This window comes from Nannospalax galili, unplaced genomic scaffold, assembly GCF_000622305.1.
Source record: "Nannospalax galili isolate Female #2095 unplaced genomic scaffold, S.galili_v1.0 scaffold407, whole genome shotgun sequence".
Taxonomy (NCBI): domain Eukaryota; kingdom Metazoa; phylum Chordata; class Mammalia; order Rodentia; family Spalacidae; genus Nannospalax; species Nannospalax galili.
This window is the reverse complement of record NW_008355644.1, coordinates 997,739-1,020,344: the sequence shown is the minus strand read 5'-3', so window position 1 is coordinate 1,020,344 and position 22,606 is coordinate 997,739. Positions and strand designations below refer to the sequence as shown.

General features: G+C 39.8%; 1 protein-coding gene across 1 annotated transcript; it reads left to right on the top strand.

The window, feature by feature from the left end:
• The first annotated feature begins 1,057 nt into the window (after window positions 1-1,057).
• Window positions 1,058-20,983, top strand: Lactb (lactamase beta). The gene is made up of 6 exons (XM_008853014.3): window positions 1,058-1,639; window positions 2,015-2,081; window positions 5,119-5,309; window positions 5,606-5,957; window positions 8,893-9,058; window positions 20,204-20,983. Exons 1-6 carry the CDS (start codon window positions 1,283-1,285, stop codon window positions 20,727-20,729), a joined length of 1,659 nt encoding a protein of 552 aa, XP_008851236.1. The 5' UTR covers window positions 1,058-1,282; the 3' UTR covers window positions 20,730-20,983.
• The last annotated feature ends 1,623 nt before the right edge of the window (window positions 20,984-22,606 follow it).

Below are 22,606 nucleotides of genomic sequence, written 5' to 3'. Positions count from 1 at the left end.
GCTCTTCTCATCAAAGATGAGATGACTCAGTGCTACTTAAGGTCTCCCCCTGGCCACAGGAGTCTGGGTTTCTCTTATTGATAAAGGGTGCCTAATGATTTTGAGTAGGAGATTTATGTGATTGATTTTCAGAATATTCATCCTAATGCATGTTGCATCTTCTTCTTTAATTAAACATTTTGTGTTAATAGTAGTTCTAAGACATAAGACAGGGAGGTCCTACGTGCCTTTAACCAGCTTTACCTATGGTAAGGTCTTATAAAACTGTACTACAGCATCATAACCAGGATACTGACAAAGATACAGTCAAAATGCAGAACACTTCCTTCCTGCCTCATCTCCTCCTTAATCCAAAGCAACCACCAGAACATAACACACTCCAGAAGGAAGAGCTTTATTTATTTTTCCAATCTTAAGGGAATGGAAGGAGATGAAAAGAGATCTAAAGGGAGATGCCGAGAAAAAAAGAATATTGAGAGAAAAGATGTCTGTTGAGTACCTGCTGTGTGTCAGGCCCTGTGCTAGAAGCTGAGAACACTATCAATGATGCACAGGGTCAAGCACTGTTAAGGTGTGCACATTTGTAGAGGCTTTCACTCTCAGGATGTGCAGCTGTATGAGACAGTCTCTGTGGTGGAGACAAGCCCCATACTGAGATTTATTCTTCAGCCCTGACCACCAGCACATCTACCTCCTAAGTGAGATGCAGGTGGGCCTGCGGTGGGTGGTGGAACAGGGGTGGGCTGGGTGCTGATGTGGCTTTTCCCAGGTGAGCCAGCTTCTGATGGAGACCTGTGAGCAGCATCTGAGAAGTGCTGCGTACCTGACCTCGGGTGACTCACACTGCAATCGGCTGAGAACTGTCACCTGTGTAGGGGGAGAGAAGGGGGAAAGAGAAGAAGAGGAGGGGGAGGGAGAGGGGGAGGAGAAGGAGGAGGGGGAAAGAAAGAAGGGAAAGGACGGAAGAAGGAAAGGGAAATAGAAATAAGAGAGGAGGGGAAAGAAAAAGGAGAGACGGAAAAGAGGGAAAGAAAACAAGAAAGAAAAAGGAAGTACAGAACGGAAAAAGATGAGAGGGAGGAAGGGGAAGGAGAAAGGAAAGAAGAAAGGAAGATGAACAAGTACTCATATTGGGACTACGCAGAGAAGGAGGCTGAGGCGCTCGAGGCACTCGGCGCTCGGCAGTCTGCTGTCCACTGCGCAGGTCTGCGAGGCCCCGCCCCTCCTGCCGCTGGCCGCCGGCAGAGCCTGCTGGAGCAGAGGCTGCGCGCTCAGAGACACTATGTACCGGCTGCTGTCAGCGGTGACAGCTCGGGCTGGGGCCGCGACCGCCTGGGGCCGGGCCCGGGACAGGGGACGCCGCGGGACACACGGGCAAGCCGGCCTCCCCCCGCTCGGCCCCGGCTGGACCGCGGGCCTGGGGCTTGGGCTGGGGCTGGCGCTCGGGGCGAAGCTGGCGGGTGGACTGCGGGGCGCAGCCCCAGCTCAGACGCCCGCGGACCCCGAGGCGTCCTCCCTGGCCGAGCCGCGGGTGGAGCAGGCCCTTGGGCCTGGGAGCCCGCACAGCCCGCCACCGCCCAGCTCCAGGTGCTTCACCAGAGCCATAGAGAGCAGCCGCGACCTGCTGCACAGGATCAAGGTGCGGCGCCGGGGGTCTGCGCCCACCCGGTCACCCCAGACCCTACTGGTCTCCCGGTGGGTGGCGGCTTCCGAGAAAGACTTCCCGTTTCCCGACCGTCCGGCCGCAGGCTGACGCTCTCGGGGTTGCTCAAGTCGGGGCTGAGGTCACGGACCGCGGAGGGGACCGCCCCTTCCCGGCCGGAGAGCGGGCCTGGCATACCCCTCCTCCGGCTGCTGCCTACCGAGCAAAGCCGGTGACGGGTGGGCGGGGCCCCCGGGGATGGGCGGGTCACTCCAGGAATGGGCGTGGTCTGAAGGGCGGGGCGCCTCCATGTGTACAAGAGTATTTCAAATTTCTTTGAACTACTTGATCTTTTTTCTCCTCTGCTCTTAGGACGAGGTTGGCGCGCCAGGTATAGTGGTTGGAGTTTCTGTAGATGGAAAAGAAGTCTGGTCAGAAGGTGGGTTCATTTTATACTACTTGGTGAAATAAAATATTCATGTTTGAACCCCAAGAACTGCTTTCCTACTCAGATTATATAAAGTGATATATAGAAGACAAAGTATCCATAGACTAATCAGGTGATTTTTTTTATCACAGCAAAGTTTAAAATGCAACTAATCGGGCTAGGCATGCAGCTCAGTGGGAAGCGCTTGCTTAATGTGTGAGGTCCTGGGTTCAAATCCAAAACCAAATAATGAAAATGTGACTCAAATAATAGGATTGTTCAAAATGGATTGGTTCTTCTCACAGTTTACTCTTAAAACGGAACTTGCTGGTCTGAAAATTACTTGTAGAACAGTCCATTAACAATTCATTAAATATCCACTATTGCATATTTTACATAGCACTTATGAATAAATAAAACATCAAATTTTCTGCATTTTTAAAATTCAGTTTATTGATTCCCAGTCTCTAAAAGGACACACTGTCCCTGTCCTTAATAATTTTACAATCTTTTCTTTTTACTGACAGTGTTAACTTTATTCTAATGAAAAGCTAGAGAAGGCAGCTTGGGTTGTCGCTTATTTGGTAGAGTGCTTGACTAGCATGCACAAAGCCCTAGGTAAGATTCCCCAGCACCACATAACCAAACATGGTGGTGAGGACCTGTGATTCCATTACTCAGGAGATGGAGGCAGGAGAATCAGTTCAAAGTCATGTAAGTATGTTCCAAGTCAGCCTTGGCTACATGAGACCCTGACCAAAAAAGAACTGGGGAGATGGCTCCATGGCTTAAGAGTGCGTGCTGCTAGTGCACAGGGACTAGAGTTAAGTTCCAAGTACCCATGTGTATGGTGACTCCAACTCCAGGGTCTCTGCACACATGTGGCATACACTCATACAGACACACACATACACATAAATGAAATGAAAATAAAATATTTTTAAGAAAGCTAGAAGCTTTAGGAGAGGCATTTCTAATCATTTTTTGACACTTTTACCAAAGCACTGTTTCATAATATAACATCTCCATTGCACAGAAATTGTGGCAGTTCACCACCCAGGCTTTTAGTAATCCTACTTTTTAAATGACATTTCAGATATTTTAAGAAAGTAGTAGTTTGAGAAGAAGTTGATGACAGCAGTGGGGTTTTGAAATCTTATTCTTTGGATATGAGTGTAGCCTAATGAATATGCCTAACATGGAAAAGCTTGTAATAAAAAATTTAACAAGCCAGGCATGATAGCATATGCCTACCATCCTAGTACTCAGGAACTGAGGCAAAAGGGTTACCATGAGTTTGAGGCCAACCTGGGATAGATATAGGAAGATCCTGACTCAAAAAACATAACAGAGCCAGATGTGGTGTCACATACCTTTAATCTGAGCACTCTGGAGGCAGGGGGAGGCGGATCTCTGTGATATCTAGGCCAGCCTGGTCTACATAGCAAGTTCCAAGCCAGCTGGGGCTACAGGGAGACTGTCTCAAAAAGACCAAACAAAACAAAAACAAAAACAAAAAAACCCAAACTAATATAACAACAACAAAAACACCCCCAAACCAGTGAAATGGCTTGGTTGGTAAAGGTACTTGTCACCAAGCCTGATGCCCTGAGTTCAGTTCTAGGAATTTATATGCTGGAAGGAGAGAACCATCTCCTGTAAATTGCTCTCTAACCTCCATAGTAGTGCGCGCGCACACACACACACACACACACACACACACACACACACACAGAGAGAGAGAGAGAGAGAGAGAAAGAACACACATACACACACAAAGAGAGAACACACACATACACAGAGAGAGAGAGAGAATAAAAAGAATGTCAGCTCTACTAGTGAAAACTTATAAATATTTTTAGCATAATACAGTTTTAAAAACTCATATTTTTTTGCTATTTTCAGACTTCGTTCTTTATATATCTCATATCTAAAGTACACACTTTCACCTTGTACAGAAGAAGAAAACCAAACAATTTTTTTCTAGAAAGAGTTTTAATAAATTAGCATTGTATTCAAATTTTTCCTCTGATTTGCTCCTGAATTGAGCTAGTAGGGTAATTTGATTTACAGGATGTGTTTTCATATTCATTTTATTTGCTGGCTATTTTAAGAATCCACTGGAAACATTAAAAAAATCAAGATACACTATGGAGAATGGTGATGCTTACTTTAAGAATGTAATTAATTTAAAATGTGGAGTAAATCATCACATGACTGATGATGCATACCTGCAATCCCAGCACTTGGAAGGCTGAGGCAGGAGTATCCTGAGTTCAAGGTCAACCTGGGCTACATAATAAGACCCTGTCTCAAAACAAACAAACAAAAACAAAAGAGGTGGGGGCAGGGGATTAGGAGGTTGAAGAGGTGACTCAGATGTTAAGAGTACTTGCTGTTCTTCTAGAGGACCCCAGTTCAATTCCTAACACCCACAGGGCAACTCCATTGCCTTCTTCTGGCCTCTGTGGGTACACACACACACAGTATACAGACAGTCAAACAAAACAGTTGTACGAATACAAGTAAATAAAAAGGAAGATAGCTGGGGAGATGGCTCAGTGGTTAAGATCCCTGGCTACTCTTGTAGAGGACCCAGATTTGGTTCCCAGCACACACATGGCAGCTAACGACTGTCCATAACCAGTTCCAAGAGGTTTTCAACACCCGTTTTTGACCTCCACGGGCATTGCATGTTTGGGTGCACTTACATACATGCATGCAAAACACTCATATGCATAAAAATTGTAAACTGCAAAAACTGAAATAATCAAATTGTTGTAATAAACTAAGAAAAACTAAAATCTGAAAATATCAGATGGAAAATTGTTGGGAACCAAGAAAAATTTGAGTTTAGCTATAAAGCAAAATCATTAGGCTTACCATCAACAGTGTTGCTGATTCTTGTACTTACATTTCTTACATTAAGTGTCTAATAGAAGTGGGATATCATTTCCTTAGGTCAATACACGGTGTGTTTTACAATGCTATTAGTTTAGTTCTCAGAAGCTTGGTTTGCCATGAAGACTCTCCTTCATTTCCCTCAAAGGCTTAGGCTATGCAGACATTGAGAACCGGGTGCCATGCAAACCAGAAACAGTCATGAGAATCGCCAGCATCAGCAAAAGCCTCACCATGGTTGCTCTGGCCAAACTTTGGGAAGCAGGAAAACTGAATCTGGATCTCCCCGTTCAACATTATGTTCCTGAGTTCCCAGAAAAAGAATATGAAGGTGAAAAGGTAGTGAAACTCACAGTTCATTTGTCCAATGGTATGTTGCATGGTTTATGCTGGAATTTATGTTTTAAATATTTCATTGAATTCTTTGGTTTCATTTAGTGTTTGATATATATTTTCTTAATCTAGTTGATAATCTGTTAGGTGTTTTTCTGAAATTTAGGGTAAGAATCTGTACATGATATTTTCCTTGCAGTAGTTCAAAATGTAGAAAATGACTGGGCATTCATTCCAAGACCGTCCACTTATTATTGTACAGTTTAATGCTGTAATTGAATTTTCCTGTTTTTTGCAATTAGGTTTCTGTCACAACAAGATTACTGATCTCCCATTTAAGTGGAATTCGTCATTATGAAAAGGACGTGAAAAAAGTGAAAGAAGAGAAGGCTTTTAAGGCCCTGAAGATGATGAAAGGGACTGTGCCATCTGACCAAGAAAAAGAACCAAGAGAAAAGGGAGGCAAAAGTAATGAAAAGACTGACCCCTCTAAAGCTAAAATGGAGCCAGACAGCGAAACCAAATGCCGAAATTCAAAACCGAGCAAGAAAAAAAATGATTTTGAACAAGGCGAATTATATTTGAAAGAAAAGTTTGAAAATTCAATAGAATCCCTAAGATTATTTAAAAATGATCCTTTATTCTTTAAACCTGGTGAGTGTTAACTCCCTCTCTTAACAAAGTTGTTATTATTGAAGTATTTTTTTCAGGAAATTAAATATCATGTGGTATCATTCCAACTATTTTCAGTGAGGTTGATGATTATATGTATGTATGTGTATGTGGGTATAAATACATATATATATATATATATATATGTGTGTTCATACATACCTATGCACATGTACATAGAGGCCAGAGGACAACCTGGGAATCATTTCACAGGAGCAGTCCACCTTGTTTTTTTTTTCCTTTCATTTATTGTATATGTGTGTATGTGCATCATGCCATAGCATGTATGTGAAGGTCAGAGGGCAGCTTCCAGGAGTTGCTTCTCTCCTCTACCATGTGGGTCCCAGGAATAAATCTCAGGTTAACAGGCCTGGTAGCAAGTGCCTTGTCTCACTGAGCCATCCTGATAGCCCCACCTTGTTTTTTTGAGGCAGGGTCTCCCATTGACCTGGAGCTTACCAATTAGGCTAGGCTGGCTGGCTAGTTCCAGGGAATCTGCCTATCTCTGCACCCCCAGCGTTGGTACTACAAATGCATGCCACCATGCTTGGCCTTTTTATGTGGGTTGTGAGGTTCAATCTCAGATCCATGCACTTTACTCATGGAACTATTTCCCAAACCCAGTAGCTGCATTTTTGTCTATAGTTGCTTAAAAAAAAAAAAAAAAAAGAACTAGAAGCCAGACAGTTAGGTGTTTCGATTTCATGTAAGGCTACCCAGTTGTTTAGAAGATTTTCAGTACCAAGATATTAGTGGGAAATTGTGGAGGTTGATGGAATAATAGTTCTCCAAATAAAACCTGATCTAGGATGGGCATCTAGGATGTTGCTGGTGTGTTTGCACTTAGTTAGGATTCAATATGCTCAGTTTACTTTATGCCTTTATTCCCTTAAGGAGCTAATGTTCACCAACCTACATTTACTTCCCCCCAAAAGCTAATCTATAAAAATAATTGGTTTGTCTTTTGAGACAGCGACTCATGGTATAGTCCAGACTGACCTCAAACACTTGCTTTTCCTACCTCAGGCTCTCAAGTGCTGGCATTACAAGTGTGCATCACCATAGGCTTTATTTTTGTGTGTTTGTATGATGCCTATTAAAACTCCTTAATATCTTTAAATTTATCATAGATTTATGCACTGATGCTTTGATTTTAAAAGCTGTTTTAGAGGCTGTAGAGCTAGTAGTACTAGTAGTAGTTAAGAGCTAGTAGAGCTCTTGCAGAGGACCCAAGCTGTGTTCCTACAACCCAGGTCAGGTGGTTCACAGCCACCTGTAATTCCAGTTTCAGGTGATTCAGTGCCCTCTTCTGACCTCCACAGGCACCTACACTCATGTGTGCATACCCACATATACAACATTAAAAATAAAACAAATCTTTAAAAGATTTGTGTGTCCCTAGGCCAGACACATTTAACTATGAATCAATATTATATAGATGTAAGGACATATGGACATAAGGAGAATGAAAATATAATTATGGATTTTGTGTTTAAAAATAAGCTTTCTGGGGGCTGGAGAGTTGGATCAGCAGTTAAGAGCAACTGGCCGCTCTTGCAGAGGACCTGGGTTCAATTCCCAGCACCAACATGGCAAATAACAACTGTTGGTAACTCCAGTTCCAGGGGAATTTAATGCCCTCTTCTGACCTCCATGGGCATTGCATGACATGGGTGCACTTACATACATTCAGGCAATATACTCATATGGGTGCACTTACATACATGCAGGCAATATACTCATATATATAAAATAAAATATTTTTTTAAAAAATAAGTTTTCTGGGGCTGGAGATTTGGCTCAGCAGTTAAGAGCACTGGCTGGTCTAGCAGAGGACCCAGGTTCAGTTCCCAGCACCCACATTGGCAGCTAACACCCATCCTTAACTCTAGTTGCAGGGGATCCAGCACCTTCTTCTGACCTCTGTGGGCACTGTACAACACAGGTGCACTTACATGCATGCAGGGAGAACACTCATACAAATAAATAAGTAAATAAATAAATAAGTAAATAATAAATAATTAATTAAATAAGTAAAAATTTTAGGCCTGGTGTGGTGGCACATGCCTTTAATCTCAGCACTCAGGAGGCAGATCTTTGTAAATTTGAGGTCAGCCTGGTGTACGTAGTGAGTTCCAGGTCAGCTGGGGCTATAGGGAAACCCTTTCTCAAAAAGCCTCCCCCGCAAAAAAAAAATTAAAAATAAGGTTTCTACCTATTCTTAGATTGGATAATAAAATCTTAAGTTTCTAGAATCTGAAGTGATATAATTATGTATTTGAAATCACATATGTATATTTATTTGTATTTAAACATGTATTTGAAAAATTTTATATCTACATTTATTTAAATATGAAATTGTGTGCATATTTATGCTTTAAACAGTGGATAGTAGATGTATTGAGAACAAGACAATTGATCAAGGGCTAGGGATGTGGTTCAGTGGTAGAGCGCTGGCCTAGTATGCACAAGGCTCTGGGTTTAGTCCTGAGCACTGCAAAAAGAAAAAAAACAAAAAAACAGCTGATCAAGACACCACATTTGCATTTCTCCACCTTCCTATTTGGTTGCTGGTTTGTAGAATTTTGTTTTGTTTTGTTTTTAGATAGAATTCATTGGCTTATTTCATTTTCATACAAAAATTATGTGAATTTCATGTGAATTTTTCAGTCCCACTGCTGATCATCATGTTGTTCATGTGTCAGGGAGACGGCCCTGTATTAGGGAGCTAGAATAAGAATAAGTATGACCATAGCACAGTTAACTCAGCGTATTGATAGATCACCTGTGACCTTATTCTAGATGTTGAAGTAAAATATTATAGTTTTACAGGTAGGACTGTTTTCATTTGGAATGTATTTTACATATATTTGAATAATAATCAAGCATTTTCTCTCCCTTGCAATGATATCTCAAGGTAGTCAGTTTTTGTATTCAACCTTTGGCTATACCCTGCTGGCAGCCATAGTAGAAAGAGCTTCAGGATATAAATATTTGGACTATATGCAGAAAATATTCCATGACTTGGATATGCTGACAACTGTACAGGAAGAAAATGAACCAGTGATTTACAACAGAGCAAGGTAAACAAACATCTTCTGCTGTGTCTAGCTGTGTCACATCTTAACGGTCTGCTGTCAGTTTAGAAACAGAATTTTCCTTTTCTCCATTCCATGATCAACTTCCACATTTCAGGAGCTTTTCTATGTGTCTGTTTTTCAGTGAATGAAGTGAAGAAAATAAATGTTTCTGGTACCCCAAGATGCTTAGACAAAAGCAATAATAGGCTAAGCATAGTGGCCCACACTTGGAATCCCAGCACCCAGGAAGCTGAGGTAGAGGGATTGCTGTGAGTCCAAGACCAATGTAGGCTACATAGTGAGCTCCAAGCCAGAAGGAAACTCTGTCACAGAAAAAGGGAAAAATGATGATTCAAGCACTTTAATAATTAAGCCAAAATTCTACCTATTATGTGCCTCCATAATTTGGTCATTATCTCTTTTCTTATTTTTAATGTTTTGTTTACCCTTAGTTTTCATTATCTTAATATTTATTTTTTAAGTAATTTTGTATTTACCAAAAAGTTGCAAAATAGTATAAGAGAGTCACATATACCTGTCACCCAGAGTCCCCAAATATTACCGTTATGACATATTTATATCATCTATCTGTATGTTGGTGTTTTCTGGACCATTTGGAAATAAGTTGCAAACATGGTACCCATTACTTATAAATGTTTAAATGTGCACCTGTATCTTCTAAAAATGAAGGCATTCAAGAAATTTGCACTCACATGATAGTATAATCAAATGTATAGACTTTAATCCAATTTTACTAGTTGTTCCAGTAATGTCCTTTGTAAAACACACACACACACACACACACACACACACACACACACACGTGTCTGGCCTGGGAACTGATCAGTATCCCACAATACATTTAGTTGTCTTTTTTTTTTCAGAAGTTGCATGATTGTCGATCTGTCCCAGTTTGGTAATAGGATCTTAATGACTCTGTTGAAAAGTGCCAGGGTTTCTCCACTTTGTAAGGTTGCTATTTTTCTTTTTGTTATTAGCAAATATATTTTAGGGAGATACCATGTAAAAGTCCCATTTCTTATCAAATTTTGTACTTGTTTTATCATTCATTGATGGTTTGTAACTAAGTCAGTTATTACCAAAATGGTTTGCCAGTATTGGTTTCCTAATTCCATCTTTCACTTTACATTTTCTGTTGGAATTCTGTTACAAGAAAATACTACCCTCCTCTCTTATTTTTCAACATATTAATCATACCACTATGCATCTGTGGCTTATTACTTTGGTTTTTGGGTCATAATCTGTCACTGCCATTATTTAATTTATTGCTTTTCAAATACTAAGCACATGAAATATTAAAACTATTTGTTGGGATAAGTATTAGGTTGCTAATCTAAGTGCGTGTGTGTGTGTGTGTGTGTGTGTGTATGTGTATTTAAGATTATTTATGTGTATCTGTGTGTGCCTGCATGAATTTATGTGCACCATGTGTGTGCAGCTGCTCAGGGAGGCTATATCCCCTGGAACTGGAGTTATAGATGTTTGTGAATTGCCTAATACAGGTGCTGGGAACCTAACCCAGGTCCTCTGCAAGAGCAGCATACACTCTTAACCACTAAACCATCTCTCCAGCTCCCTATATGTATATATTTTTAGTTTTGAATCTTTGAGACAGCTTTTATTATGTAGGCCAGATAAACTTCTGCCTCAGCCTCCTGAGCACTGAGATTACAAGCCTGTAACACTATGCCCAGTGCACATTTTAATCAGAGCTTTATATTTGATTTTGTATATGTTAATAGTGAACATTAAGATGTTCATGCTTGTGTGTTCATTGGGTCAGAATGAGGAATATGGTCCTTACTGTGGGTTTGGTTTTTAAAAATTGAAAGATATTCAGTGAAATATATCCAACTAAAATTTTTATAATTTTTGCTAGTAACTTGTAAAAGGGGCTTTAACAGAGGATTTTGAGGCTAATGACTAATAAGAGTTTTAGAGTTGTAGTGTTTTCTGTTTTGTTATTATTTGATTTGTTAGAAACCAATTGTTAATTTTCCTTGCATATTTCCATTAGTGCATGCTTCCAGTGATCTTACTGCTACTTTATAAAGCAACAGATGAAATGGTGATCCTTCGGGAGTTTTTAGGCCCTATAATCCTACCTCCATATTGGTTTTGCTCATTCTTATGTTGTTTGGGGCTAAATTATCATTTTTAATTGCCAGCTTATTTTAAAGGATTAAATATGCATTACAAATCAGTCTGTGGCCTGAAAGACCCACACAAATTAGGTTAGCAGCAAGCAATGCTTTCAATTTTTAAGAGGCTTGTGTGGTTCTTGATCACCTCAGATTCTCTGTGTTTAGAATAGTATCACTGGTCATTATTTTTATGTCTAGCACTGTAAAATTACTGGAACACATAAGAAAAAGGGACAAATGCAAATGCCAGATTTTGTCAGTTGAATCTAAAAGAGAAGACAACAGAGATTCATGAACTTATTTGAGGAATGTGGACCTTACTGTGGGTTTAGTTTTTAAAAATTGAAAGATATTCAGTGAAATATATCCAACTAGATATATTTCAACTAGATCAGATTTCGATCTAGACATTTGAAAATATCTAGATCTGTATATTAAGGGAGAGAAGGACATTTTATGTACTGGTTGAGCCTGTTTCATTTCCAAATCTATTTATCCCTTTGTGGTGTTCGTGTGTGTGTGTGTGTGTGTGTGTGTGTGTGTGTATAATATGCCTATGTATGTGCCTATGTGAAAACCCATGAGTATGCAGAAACCAGAGGACTAGAGTGTCTTCCTCTATTTTTCTCCAACTTATTTCCTTGAGATAGGGTCTGTTACTGAATCTGAATCTTGCTGGGTTTTTGCTAGACTGGCTGACAAGCAAGATCCTGGGATCCATCTGCCTCTACCCTACAGCACTAGAGTCATAGGCATGTGTGGCCATGCCTAGCCCTTCTGTGGGTGGTAGAGATTCAGACTCAGACACAGCAAGTTCTCTAAGCCACTGGCCCATCTCCCCAGTCCCAAGCCTTGTTTCTAATCTGAGAATTAAGGCTCTATGATTGTATAGACTCTAGAGCAGCTATTTGCTGTTTTCCTGATGAATAACTTGCAATAAGTCAAACAAGGCATATGATAGTTAGTCTTATTTTAACTCTCATTCTTTGAAAAACTATGATGGATTTCCATTCTAGTGATTCTAGTGGAAGGAAGGTTCCTTTCAGCACAGAGGTAAGTGTTTGTTTGTTTGTTTGTTTTTTAATAGGACCCAATGATTCAAAAATGGTAGTTGATTCATTTTAGTTAAATGAACTGCAGATATAAAATAGGGCACTAGGGGCTGGAGATGTAGTCAGTTGATAAGAGTGCTTGCCTAACATAAATGAAGCCCTGGGTTTGATCCTCAGCACTACATAAAACCAGAAGTAGTCTCATAAGCCTGTAAGCCCAGCCTGCTTTGACTACATAGCAAGCTTGAGGGCAGCCTGGGCTTCATGAGACTTTCTCTAAAAAACAAACATAAAATAGGGCACTAAACAAATATTGCATAAGAAACTGATTGGCTTTTATTTGATTTGATACAGTATCTATTTAGGTCTCTAAAACTCAACTCTGATTCTTTGTAATATTCTTTAAAGGTTAACAACACTGATTTTTTAGGGCTGTTCAAGGACCAAAAGCAGTCTTTCAAAAGTACCCAGAAAAACATTAAGTAAAATTTAGTAAACGTTTGTATTCATTTGTTTTTATATACTATTTTGTAGCAAATGAAATGTTGCCAGTTTTGTTGACTTGTTGGCATGATCATAAACTTGTTATAATACCCTGGAGTTACTGAGTAAATATTTATCTCCTTTATCATTTGTTTGTGTATCTATGCATATGCTTAAAATAGTGCCATTGGAGGCAGAACATGTTGGTTCACAACTGGAATCTCAGACTAGGCGAGGCTGAAGCAAGAGGATCAAAAGTTCAAGGTCAGCCTGGACTGCAGAGAAAGTTTCAGACCAATCTGGCCTTCATAAGTGAGATCCTGTCACACAGAAACAAAGTTGTGACACCTGAGGTCCACTCTTTGTTTAAAATATTTTCCCCAAGATCGAACCTCAAAATTCTAAAAACTTTTGGTCAGAATAATAGTCTAAGGCCAAACTTTGCTGTGGTGGAATTCATATTAAGTTGAATTCATTGTTGTCTTAAATAAAACAGAGTCTTTTCTAGATGGAAGAATAGGAACTTGGGTTCTGTATAGGTAATGACAATGTTGATTCTGTAGAGCAAATATGCTCTGTATAGGCAAGTAAATGATACAAGTCTCTAAGCAAACATCCACAAGAGAGGAAAGCCAATGTTTTTGATATTCAGTTTGCTGATGGGGAAGTCCTTAGTCAATGCATTAGTTTATTAGGTCTTGTTAATATTTCCTATTGGCACAGTACTTGCAACAAAAATCTCTAGTTTGGGAGTTGGGTATAGTTCAATGTTAGAGTACTTGTTCAATCCTGAGCACCACAAGTAACAAAAGAAAACCCTCTGGTCTTATAAATAGGTGGATTAAAACAAAACAAATGAGTATTTTCTGTATGGTTTGTATATTTTGATCGCATAGATAAGGCCTTACGTACTATTTATTTTCTAGTAACAAGCTTTTTCATGCCTTTAGCTGGCAGACTCTCTACTAACAGGTTCAGTTTAAATGGTTTTGGTTTTTCACTTTTCCAGTGACTTTTTATTAGTAGTTGCATCCATGATTCAGGGTCCCAAGGTAGGGACTATCATGTACCCCAGTCCCTTTTACTACCTAGAGAGGATAGAGGACAGAGAAGAGGTGGAATGGAGCCAGGTCAGATCTCCCAGGATATATGCCTTCTGCCTGACAGTCGTCCCAGGCTGAGAGCCAGGATATGGGTCAGAGGGACTTATACACATTGGAACACAGAGCCATCAACCTCTTTTGCAGTGATTGCCTTCTTGCAGTGGTGAAAATCCAGGTAGTTCTGCTATTTCCTGGCCTGGTTCTTGTTTGGGAAAGGGCTGTCAAAAGGCGAAATCGTGTGTCCAGTATGGTTGTACATGCTTTTAATCCCAGCACTTGGGAGGCAGAGATGGGTAGATCTCTGAGATTGAGACCAGCTTGGTCTACACAGGGAGTTCCAGGACTACAGGGACACCCATCTCAGAAAAGGCATGGGTGGGCAGTCTTATAGCTCTTGATTTTAGTCTTGATGTCTTCAACCATGGTGTTTATTCCTAAAAATGTTCCTGAAGCAGGGAGCTCAATGTGACCTTTAGCAAAGATATCAGTGTCAGACAGGAAGTGGCTCTGTTTAAATGTAAATGCTAAATGTTAAAGTGGGGTTGCTTTTTATAGTATGCCTTCTGTGTTGACAATTTTATTTTTTACTGTGCTAGGTATGGAACCAATGGTTTTCTCCATGCTAGGCAAGAGCTTTGCTACTGAGCTACAACCCCAGGTTTTTATGCTATACATTTAAAATTCAGTTTCTAAGCCTTGAATATCAATAAAAAATGAAGTGGTACATAAGTGTTTAGAAAAACATTTAAGATGTATTTTAAAAATAAAAGTATTTTGAATTTCTAAGTTTGTAGGTGTGGACTCCTGTGGTTATATAATGTTCTTATGCAAAATCTGAAGAATTCTAAATAAGAAGAGACTATTTGTCCTGTGGCATCACTCCATCAGTTAATCATTTCCAACAATGTCCCAGTGACTTGCTCTTAGAACTTGTGCCTACATTCCTTTTTTTAGGTGATGTGTGTGTGTGTGTGTGTGTGTGTCTGTCTGTCTGTGTGTCTGTGTGTGTGTTTGGTTGTTTTCTTGTTTGTTTTTTGTTTGGGGTTTTTGTTTTTGTTTTTGTTTTTGGAGACAGTCTCTCTATGTAGCCCTGGCTGGCCTGTAACTTGCTATGTAGATCAGGCTGGCCTCAATCTAATAGATATCTACTTGCTTCTGCTTCCCAGGTACTGGGTTTAAAGGTGTGAACCATCACACCTAGGCTTCTATTTTTAAAAGCAAAAATTATCCTAGGAATTAAAAATAGTACAAAGTTTACCATTCTCTTGAACAAAATTATTTTCAAGAAAAGTTAATTTGTTTTGTGTCCAAAGGAAATCAAGAGATTAAGTCTAGAAGCTGCCTATATAAAGTTTAGATTTCTAAATTAAAGACTGTAATTCTCTGTACTTTTCTGTTTTCAGATGCTTTGCTAGTAAAAGGAAGTGACACAGAGCTGGTTATTAGCCCAAAATATTGGTAATTTAGGTTAACAAGCTTAGAGTTCTTGCTTAATAGATGCCTTAATAAGAAAATGTAATTCTGTCATTTCTTTTAAATGTATTAATAATTTTACTTGACTAGCTGGCACTACAAGTATAATCAGGGTTGAGGAGAAAGGTAATTTGGAAGAGTCACAGGAATGAAATGAAAGGATAAGACACAAAGCAGAGGTTGAATAGATAGAATCTATGAACTTAGTGTTAGACACGTTAATGTTGAGACATATTGGGTCATTGGTTCTGAAAAGAACATATTGATCCTTTGTTGCTGAGTACAGTCATCATACCTGTAATTGTAGTACTTGGGAGAAGGGGCAAGAGGATTTCTGTGATTTTGAGGCTAGTCTGTGCCATATAGTGAGTTCAAGGTCAATCTGAGTTCATAACAAAACCCTGTCAGAAAGAAAAGAAAGAAATCCTATGTACACTTACTTTTGTTTTTACTTCAAACACATACCTGTGGCCACCTCTTTCCTAACTGATAGTCCTACTTCACCCAATATTGGAGTTATTTTTCACACTATATATTCTCATAATCCCTTCAAAGTTATGAATTCATAAAGGAAGGTACAAATTTGGGAAGGAAAAGGCCCATCGTGATTGTGTTAAGCACATTTTTGCCTTTCTTCAAAAGAAAATTAGAGAATTATTGGTGTTAGTAGAAAATTCATTTGTCAGTTCAGGATAGAGGTTATGGTATAAATGCAGATGTGTAGTTGTCTCTGTGGAAGAGAAAACCCAGCATAGCTGGGCCTGCTGGTGGACTTTAGGGGATCCTAGGATATGGGTTAGGAGAGAGCTCAGAGAGCAGAATGGGTTCAGAGGAGTGCCAGGACGTGCTGGTCAACAGTGCTGCAGGGGATAAAGCAGATGAGGACTGTAAACATGAATTAGAGAATCTGTGGAAACCACAAGATAGCTGTTGAGTAGTACTGGGAAGGGACACCTTATTTTAAGGGTTGGTTATAGAGTGAATGGAGAAGGGAGTGCATGGAAAGAGTGGACGTGGGCAATTTCATGTACGTCGGCAGGAAATAAGGAGAAATAGGCTGGTTGGTGGTTGGAGACTATAGGAAGGATAATTTTTCCCCACTTGGAGGAAACTTAAGCATTTGTGAAGAAAGGTGAGGGAGCCAGAGTTTTTAGCATGGCACAGAAAGTCCATTGTGATTTGTCCCTTTTCCCATGTCTGCTCCTCCAGCGTTACCTCTTGCCACTTACCTTCCCAAGCTTCTCCTCTGGTCAAACTGAACTACCTTGCTTCTTGGCCTGGCCCGAGCTGTACTCATGCACTAGTGCTCAGATTTCTCACATCTTTTTTTTTGTCCCCACCCCCAGTGTCCACATTCATTTTTACTAGTCATCCCATAACCATTAGAAATGCAGAATTTTGGGCCCTGCCTCAGACCTCATTTTATTAAAAATCTCCAAGGGCTCTAGGCTCAGACAACTGTAAACACATTGTTGAATGACTCTCTGATGTGATGGATGAAGGTTTTGTAAGCTATAGAAGAATGCATCATGGGTGGAACTTTCCATACATCATAGTACATTCTGGACTTTGGGATGCTATCCACTAATTGCCATTAAGAATACTGAAATAGTGGCATTTGACAGTACTTCTGTTGAGGACCTCTGATTGTGTTATAGACATGGAAAGAAGTTTGGATTTTATAACCATTACAGTGGTTATCACTGGAGGGTTTCAAATGGATGAAAGAAGGGGAAGATGTAATCTCTGGCTTCTGACTAGACCCTGAACTTCCAGGAGAGAAAACAATATGAGAAGTATAACAGGTAGAACAAAGTTTTAGGGGCAAAACAAGGCAATCAAAGATTAAGGTGGGACAATAGGCATGATGACACATGCCTGTAATCCTGGCACTTGGCAGGCTGAGGTAGGATTAAGAGTTGGAGACCAACCAAGGCTACATTAAGTATGACTCTGCCCCAAAACAGACAAACGAAAAACACAAAAAGATGTACATAGTAGAATTAATTTTTAAAAACAGGACTATATCTTAAGTAACTAGGGAGAAGAATAGACAATGATGTAAATATCATTTATTGAGATAAATTCTAGCCCAATTTAGATGAGCTTGATTTTCTCAGCAAAGCAAATTATATAGTCCTGGAGCCAAGTTGGGTAGAGTGTTGAAAGTGGAAAAGATTGGGAATAGTTGTTACAAAGAATGTATGGAGGGGAGTGGTTGGACAGATGGTGCAGTGGCTAAGAGCACTGACTGCTCTTGCAGAGAACCTGGTTCGATTCCCATCCCCCATATAGTGGCTAAGAACTGTCCTTAACTCCAGTTCCAGGGGAATCCAACATGCCCTCTTCTGATGTCTGCAGCATTGCATGGCACAGGTGCACTCACATAAATGCAGGCAATATACTCATACACATAAAATAAAAATAATAAATAAAAATTTTTTAAATAGAATGTATCGCTGGGTGGCAGAGGCAGGTAGATCTCTGAGTTCAAGGCCAGCCTGGTCTGCATAGTGAGTTCTAGGCCAGGCAGATCTCTGAGTTCAAGGCCAGCCTGGTCTGCATAGTGAGTTCTAGGCCAGCTGGTGCTACAGGGAGACCCTGTCTCAAAAAGACCCCCCCCCAAAAAAAAGAAAGAAAAGAATGTATCAGGGGACTGGAGAGATGGCTCAGCAGTTAAGAACACTGACTGTTCTTTCAGAGGACCCTGGTTTGAGTACCACCCACATGGCAGCTAACAGCTGTCCATAAATTCAGTTCCAGGAAATCCAGTAGCTCCAGCAGCCTCTTCTGTCTTCCATGGGCATTGCATGACACAGTGCACTTACCCACATGCAGTCAATACACGCACACACATAAAATAATAAAATATGTTTAAAAAAAAGAACGTTATCAGGGAATAACCAAGAGAAGAAGGAAGATTTAATAATGTCATCACGGGCTGAGGATGTAGCTCAGTGGTAAAGCACCTGCCCACTATGTTCAAGACCTTAGGATCCTCAGCACTGTAAAAACCAGCTAACCAATCAACCATCACTGAAGTGCCTTAACAAGAGTATAAAGTGATACTATAAGCTTTATCATATGGATTTCTGCAACCTTTCTTGGCCAATAGAAAACAAAGGGAAAGGGGATTGGTCAAGATTGGTAGATTGATTTGCTCAAAAGAATGAGACACTTAAAGGTTCTATTGAGACCATAGCAAAATGGTTGAAATAACTGATACCTTAGAATAGAAAAAGCAGGTGAAATCAGTAAGAACAAAAGAGCTGAAGATAGAGGAGAGGGGCAAGGGAACTAGGTAGAAGATGCAGTATGGGCAGAGAGAAGGTTTGGTTGAGAGTTGGAGGGAAATTACAATCACAGGAGAAATTTCCGAGTTTCAGATATTAGAAGTGAGATTCAGGTGTTTTTATTTTTTATTTTATTTATTATTTTTATTTTGTGTATGAGTGTATTGCCTGCATGTATATGAGTGCACCCCTGTCATGCAATGCCGTGGAGGTCAGAAGAGGGCTTCGGATTCCCCTGGAACTGGAGTTAAGGACGGTTTGTAGCCACCATGTGGGTGCTGGGAATCAAATCTGGGTCCTCTGCAAGAATAGTCAGTGCTCTTAACCGCTGAGCCATCTCTCCAGCCCCCCGAGATTGAGGTGTTTACAAATAGTAGAGCTAAGATGAACTTCCAGACAGATCATTAGAGGCGAGGCAAAAAAATTAGTGGCTCAAAGCCTGAAAGCACCACTTTATTATGACTCATGAGGGAAAGTGTCTTCATGAGAGAAGTTCCATCTTTTTTTTTTTTCAATTATTTTGTGATTTCATTTACCTAATACCTATGGTACAGCCTCCTCACATAGAATACAAGCCTCATAAGATCAGCCACTTTGTCTTTCCTTAACTCTATCCCAGTATCAAAGCAGTGCCTAGCATGTAATATGTGATGGATCAATAACTGTTAAATGTCATCTAAGTAGAAACTATTATCTATTTATTAAGCACCTGTCAGAAATATGCAACATGCTTTATACACATGTTCTAGACTTTGCCTGGAAGATATCTTAACCCTGCCCCCCAGATGACAAGGTAAGACTCTGAAGCAGAGGTAGCACAGGAGGAATGGCAGACTGCCCGAGTTTAAATCCAGCTGTACTTGAGAATTAAATCCAAGCGACCTTATCATCTGTGAAGCAGACATTTATAATAATACCTGCTGCCTAAGGTTGCTGTCAAAACAAACAAGTAGATATCTCTATGCTTATTACAATGACCTGACATACAGTAAGAACTATATAAATATGTGTTAGCCAAAAGAATTATAGCAGTAAAGGTGCTAAGAAATGAGAAACAAACCGAGCTTTACTGAATAATGCTAAGTGCCGTGTCATATTATCATACATGGTATTAGTATGGTATTTATACCCAAGAAATCTAGTCTTTCAAATAACCTTATTTCTAAACATCCCAATGTGCATACTTTTAGACATGAAATTTACTTGTGGCACATGATTCAACACTAAGCCCAAGTACAAGGAATATCTGCCAAATGCAGGTATTATTCCATAATCATGGGGCAAATATATATTTTATAATATCAATCAGTACACTTTTATAGGTATTAAAAGTTTTATATGCTCATATAGGAAGGCCTTATCAACAAAAAAATGCTTCCTATGCTTTAGTTCATAGATTACCTATTCTGTTATTATTAGGATTTGAATCATACTGAAAATTCATGGTTAGTTTGTAGTTACATGTATGATTACTACATTTGAAATAGTCTGTCTCATGTATATACATATATATACTTATCATATGTAAAGTTAAGAGTAGACTATTAAATGTTTAATGGTTATTCTTATTTCATTTTAGATTTTACGTTTACAATAAAAAGAAACGTCTTGTCAACACACCCTATGTGGATAACTCCTATAAATGGGCTGGTGGTGGATTTCTGTCCACAGTGGGAGACCTTCTGAAGTTTGGGAATGCAATGCTATATGGTTACCAAGTCGGGCTGTTTAAGAACGCAAATGAAAACCTTTTACCTGGATATCTGAAGCCAGAAACAATGGTGATGATGTGGACACCAGTTCCTAATACAGAGATGTCCTGGGATAAGGAGGGTAAATACGCAATGGCGTGGGGTGTCGTAGAAAAGAAGCAAACATATGGTTCTTGCCGGAAGCAACGGCATTATGCCTCACACACTGGAGGTGCAGTAGGTGCCAGTAGTGTCCTGCTGGTCCTTCCTGAAGAGCTGGACCCAGAGGCCATAAATAACAAGGTCCCCCCAAGAGGAGTAATTGTTTCTATCATATGTAACATGCAGTCTGTTGGCCTCAATAGCACTGCTTTGAAGATCGCCCTGGAATTTGATAAAGACAGAACAGACTGAGCCCTAAACACCACAGGTGCACAGTGAGCTCTTTTGATTTTTAAAATATTGGTATTTTAAAAATACATGAGATTTTAAAGACTGCATTTGTAATAGAATCCAAGTAAATGTGGAGAATTATGTACCAATTCTAATTGCTTAATTTTGTAACTGCCTTTTTATTGTACAATTAGCTCTTTACACTCAGGGAAATAACTGTTGTTTCTACTTTTTGAGAAAAGGTATTCTTGAAATAAAATATTCTGATAAAGGTATATTCTTTTTTCATTTTTTTGAAAGAGTCTTGCTATGTAGCATAGGCTGACTTTAAATTTGAATCCTGCCTTACCTCCTAAGCCTGGGAGTACAGGCATGAGCCACCATACCTGACTTAAGTATGTACTTTCTGAATGTGTAGTAGGAGCAAGCTCATGTAAAAGAAGGCTGTGAATATATTAACCTTTTAATATGACAGTGAAAACAAATTCATGAGAAATTATATATATGTATGTATATATGTATATACATAAACACATTTCTTGAAACATTTATCACCTCACAGTTTCTGAGGCTCTGGAATTGAGAAATACAGTTGGTGGGGCAGTCTGTAAAAAGGTTGCAGACACAGTATCTAAAGAATCTCTGGGCCTGAAGGAAATGCTTCCAAGATGGCCTGGAGTCAGTCCTGTGGCTGGTGTGGCAAGAGGTCTCAATTTGTCACATGGGCCTCTCTACAGGGATGCTTGGCTAGCTTAATGTGGCTGTTCATTTCTGCCAGAGCAAGTCGGGGGGCGGGGGGAGGAAGAGAGGCTGAGAGTATAAGCTCAAGTACACATACCAGGTACAGTTCACTATATTTTATAAGCAAGCCTCAGAAGTCACCGTGTTGCTTTTTGCACCACTGTGACCAGATCCCTGTCAAAAACAACTGAGGAAAGTAAGTTTGTTTTGTGTTTTCAGAATTTCAGTCCATTACAGCAAGGAAGGCATGGTGACAAGAGTAGGTAGTAGAGGTGCCAGTCATATACCATTATGGCAAGTTCTATTGGTCTAATGTTCACAGACCAACCCTGATTCATTGTGGGAAGAGGACCGAACATAGGGATAAATAGGAATCATTAGGAGCCCTTTTGGAGATCGGCTTCACAGATGATTCACTATAGTGTTGACATTGGGATATTTTGTTCTAACAGCCACAGATGGTCTATACTGGAGATTACCACTGTGCCACTTCAGTCAGGAAACACAAAAGGAAGCAACTTTTATGTACTTTAATGAAAATGGGATTTTTCTGTATTTCTCAGCCCTATGTCTATTTCTTACTTTCTTTATAAAAAGCAAACAGCTGCCAGGCATGGTGGCACATACCTTTAATCCCAGTATTTGGGAGGCAGCACACAGAGGCAGGCAGATCTCTGAGTTCCAGGCCAGCTGGGGCTATAGGGAGACCCTGTCTCAAAAAGACCAAAATAAACTAACTAAATAAATAAATGAATAAATAATTTTTTAAAAAGCAGTTTGGGTTGTGTGAATTTTTATATAAAGAGAGTAGCAGTTCTTTTAAACAGGTCCATTTCATCTTTCTGGCTTCCCTTGATCTCTAGGGTCAGTGTTCATGTTTTGTTAAATTTTCAGTTCATCCCTTTTGATAAACATAAAAATGCCATGACTTCCTTAGTTCCTTTAAAATTTGAGTATGTGGGGTTAGGGTAAATTTAGCTTAGTGGAAGAGCGCTTGCCTAGCAAATGCAAGGCCCAGGGTTTGGGCCTCAGCTTTGCAGGGGGGGGGGGGCGCTCATTAAAATCTGAGTATGCATTATTGTGACTAAATCAACTTATAATTTTTAAGTTTGCAAAAACAGCTTTAATAATGCCTTATCAGTGTAAGTGGCTGAACC

Coding starts and splice junctions, on each gene's coding strand:
- Lactb (XM_008853014.3), top strand. CDS start 1,283: ATGTACCGGCTGCTGTCAGCGGTGACAGCTCGGGCTGGGGCCGCGACC. Junction 1,640..2,014: donor ACCTGCTGCACAGGATCAAG/GTGCGGCGCCGG, acceptor CTCTGCTCTTAG/GACGAGGTTGGCGCGCCAGG. Junction 9,059..20,203: donor GTGATTTACAACAGAGCAAG/GTAAACAAACAT, acceptor ATTTCATTTTAG/ATTTTACGTTTACAATAAAA.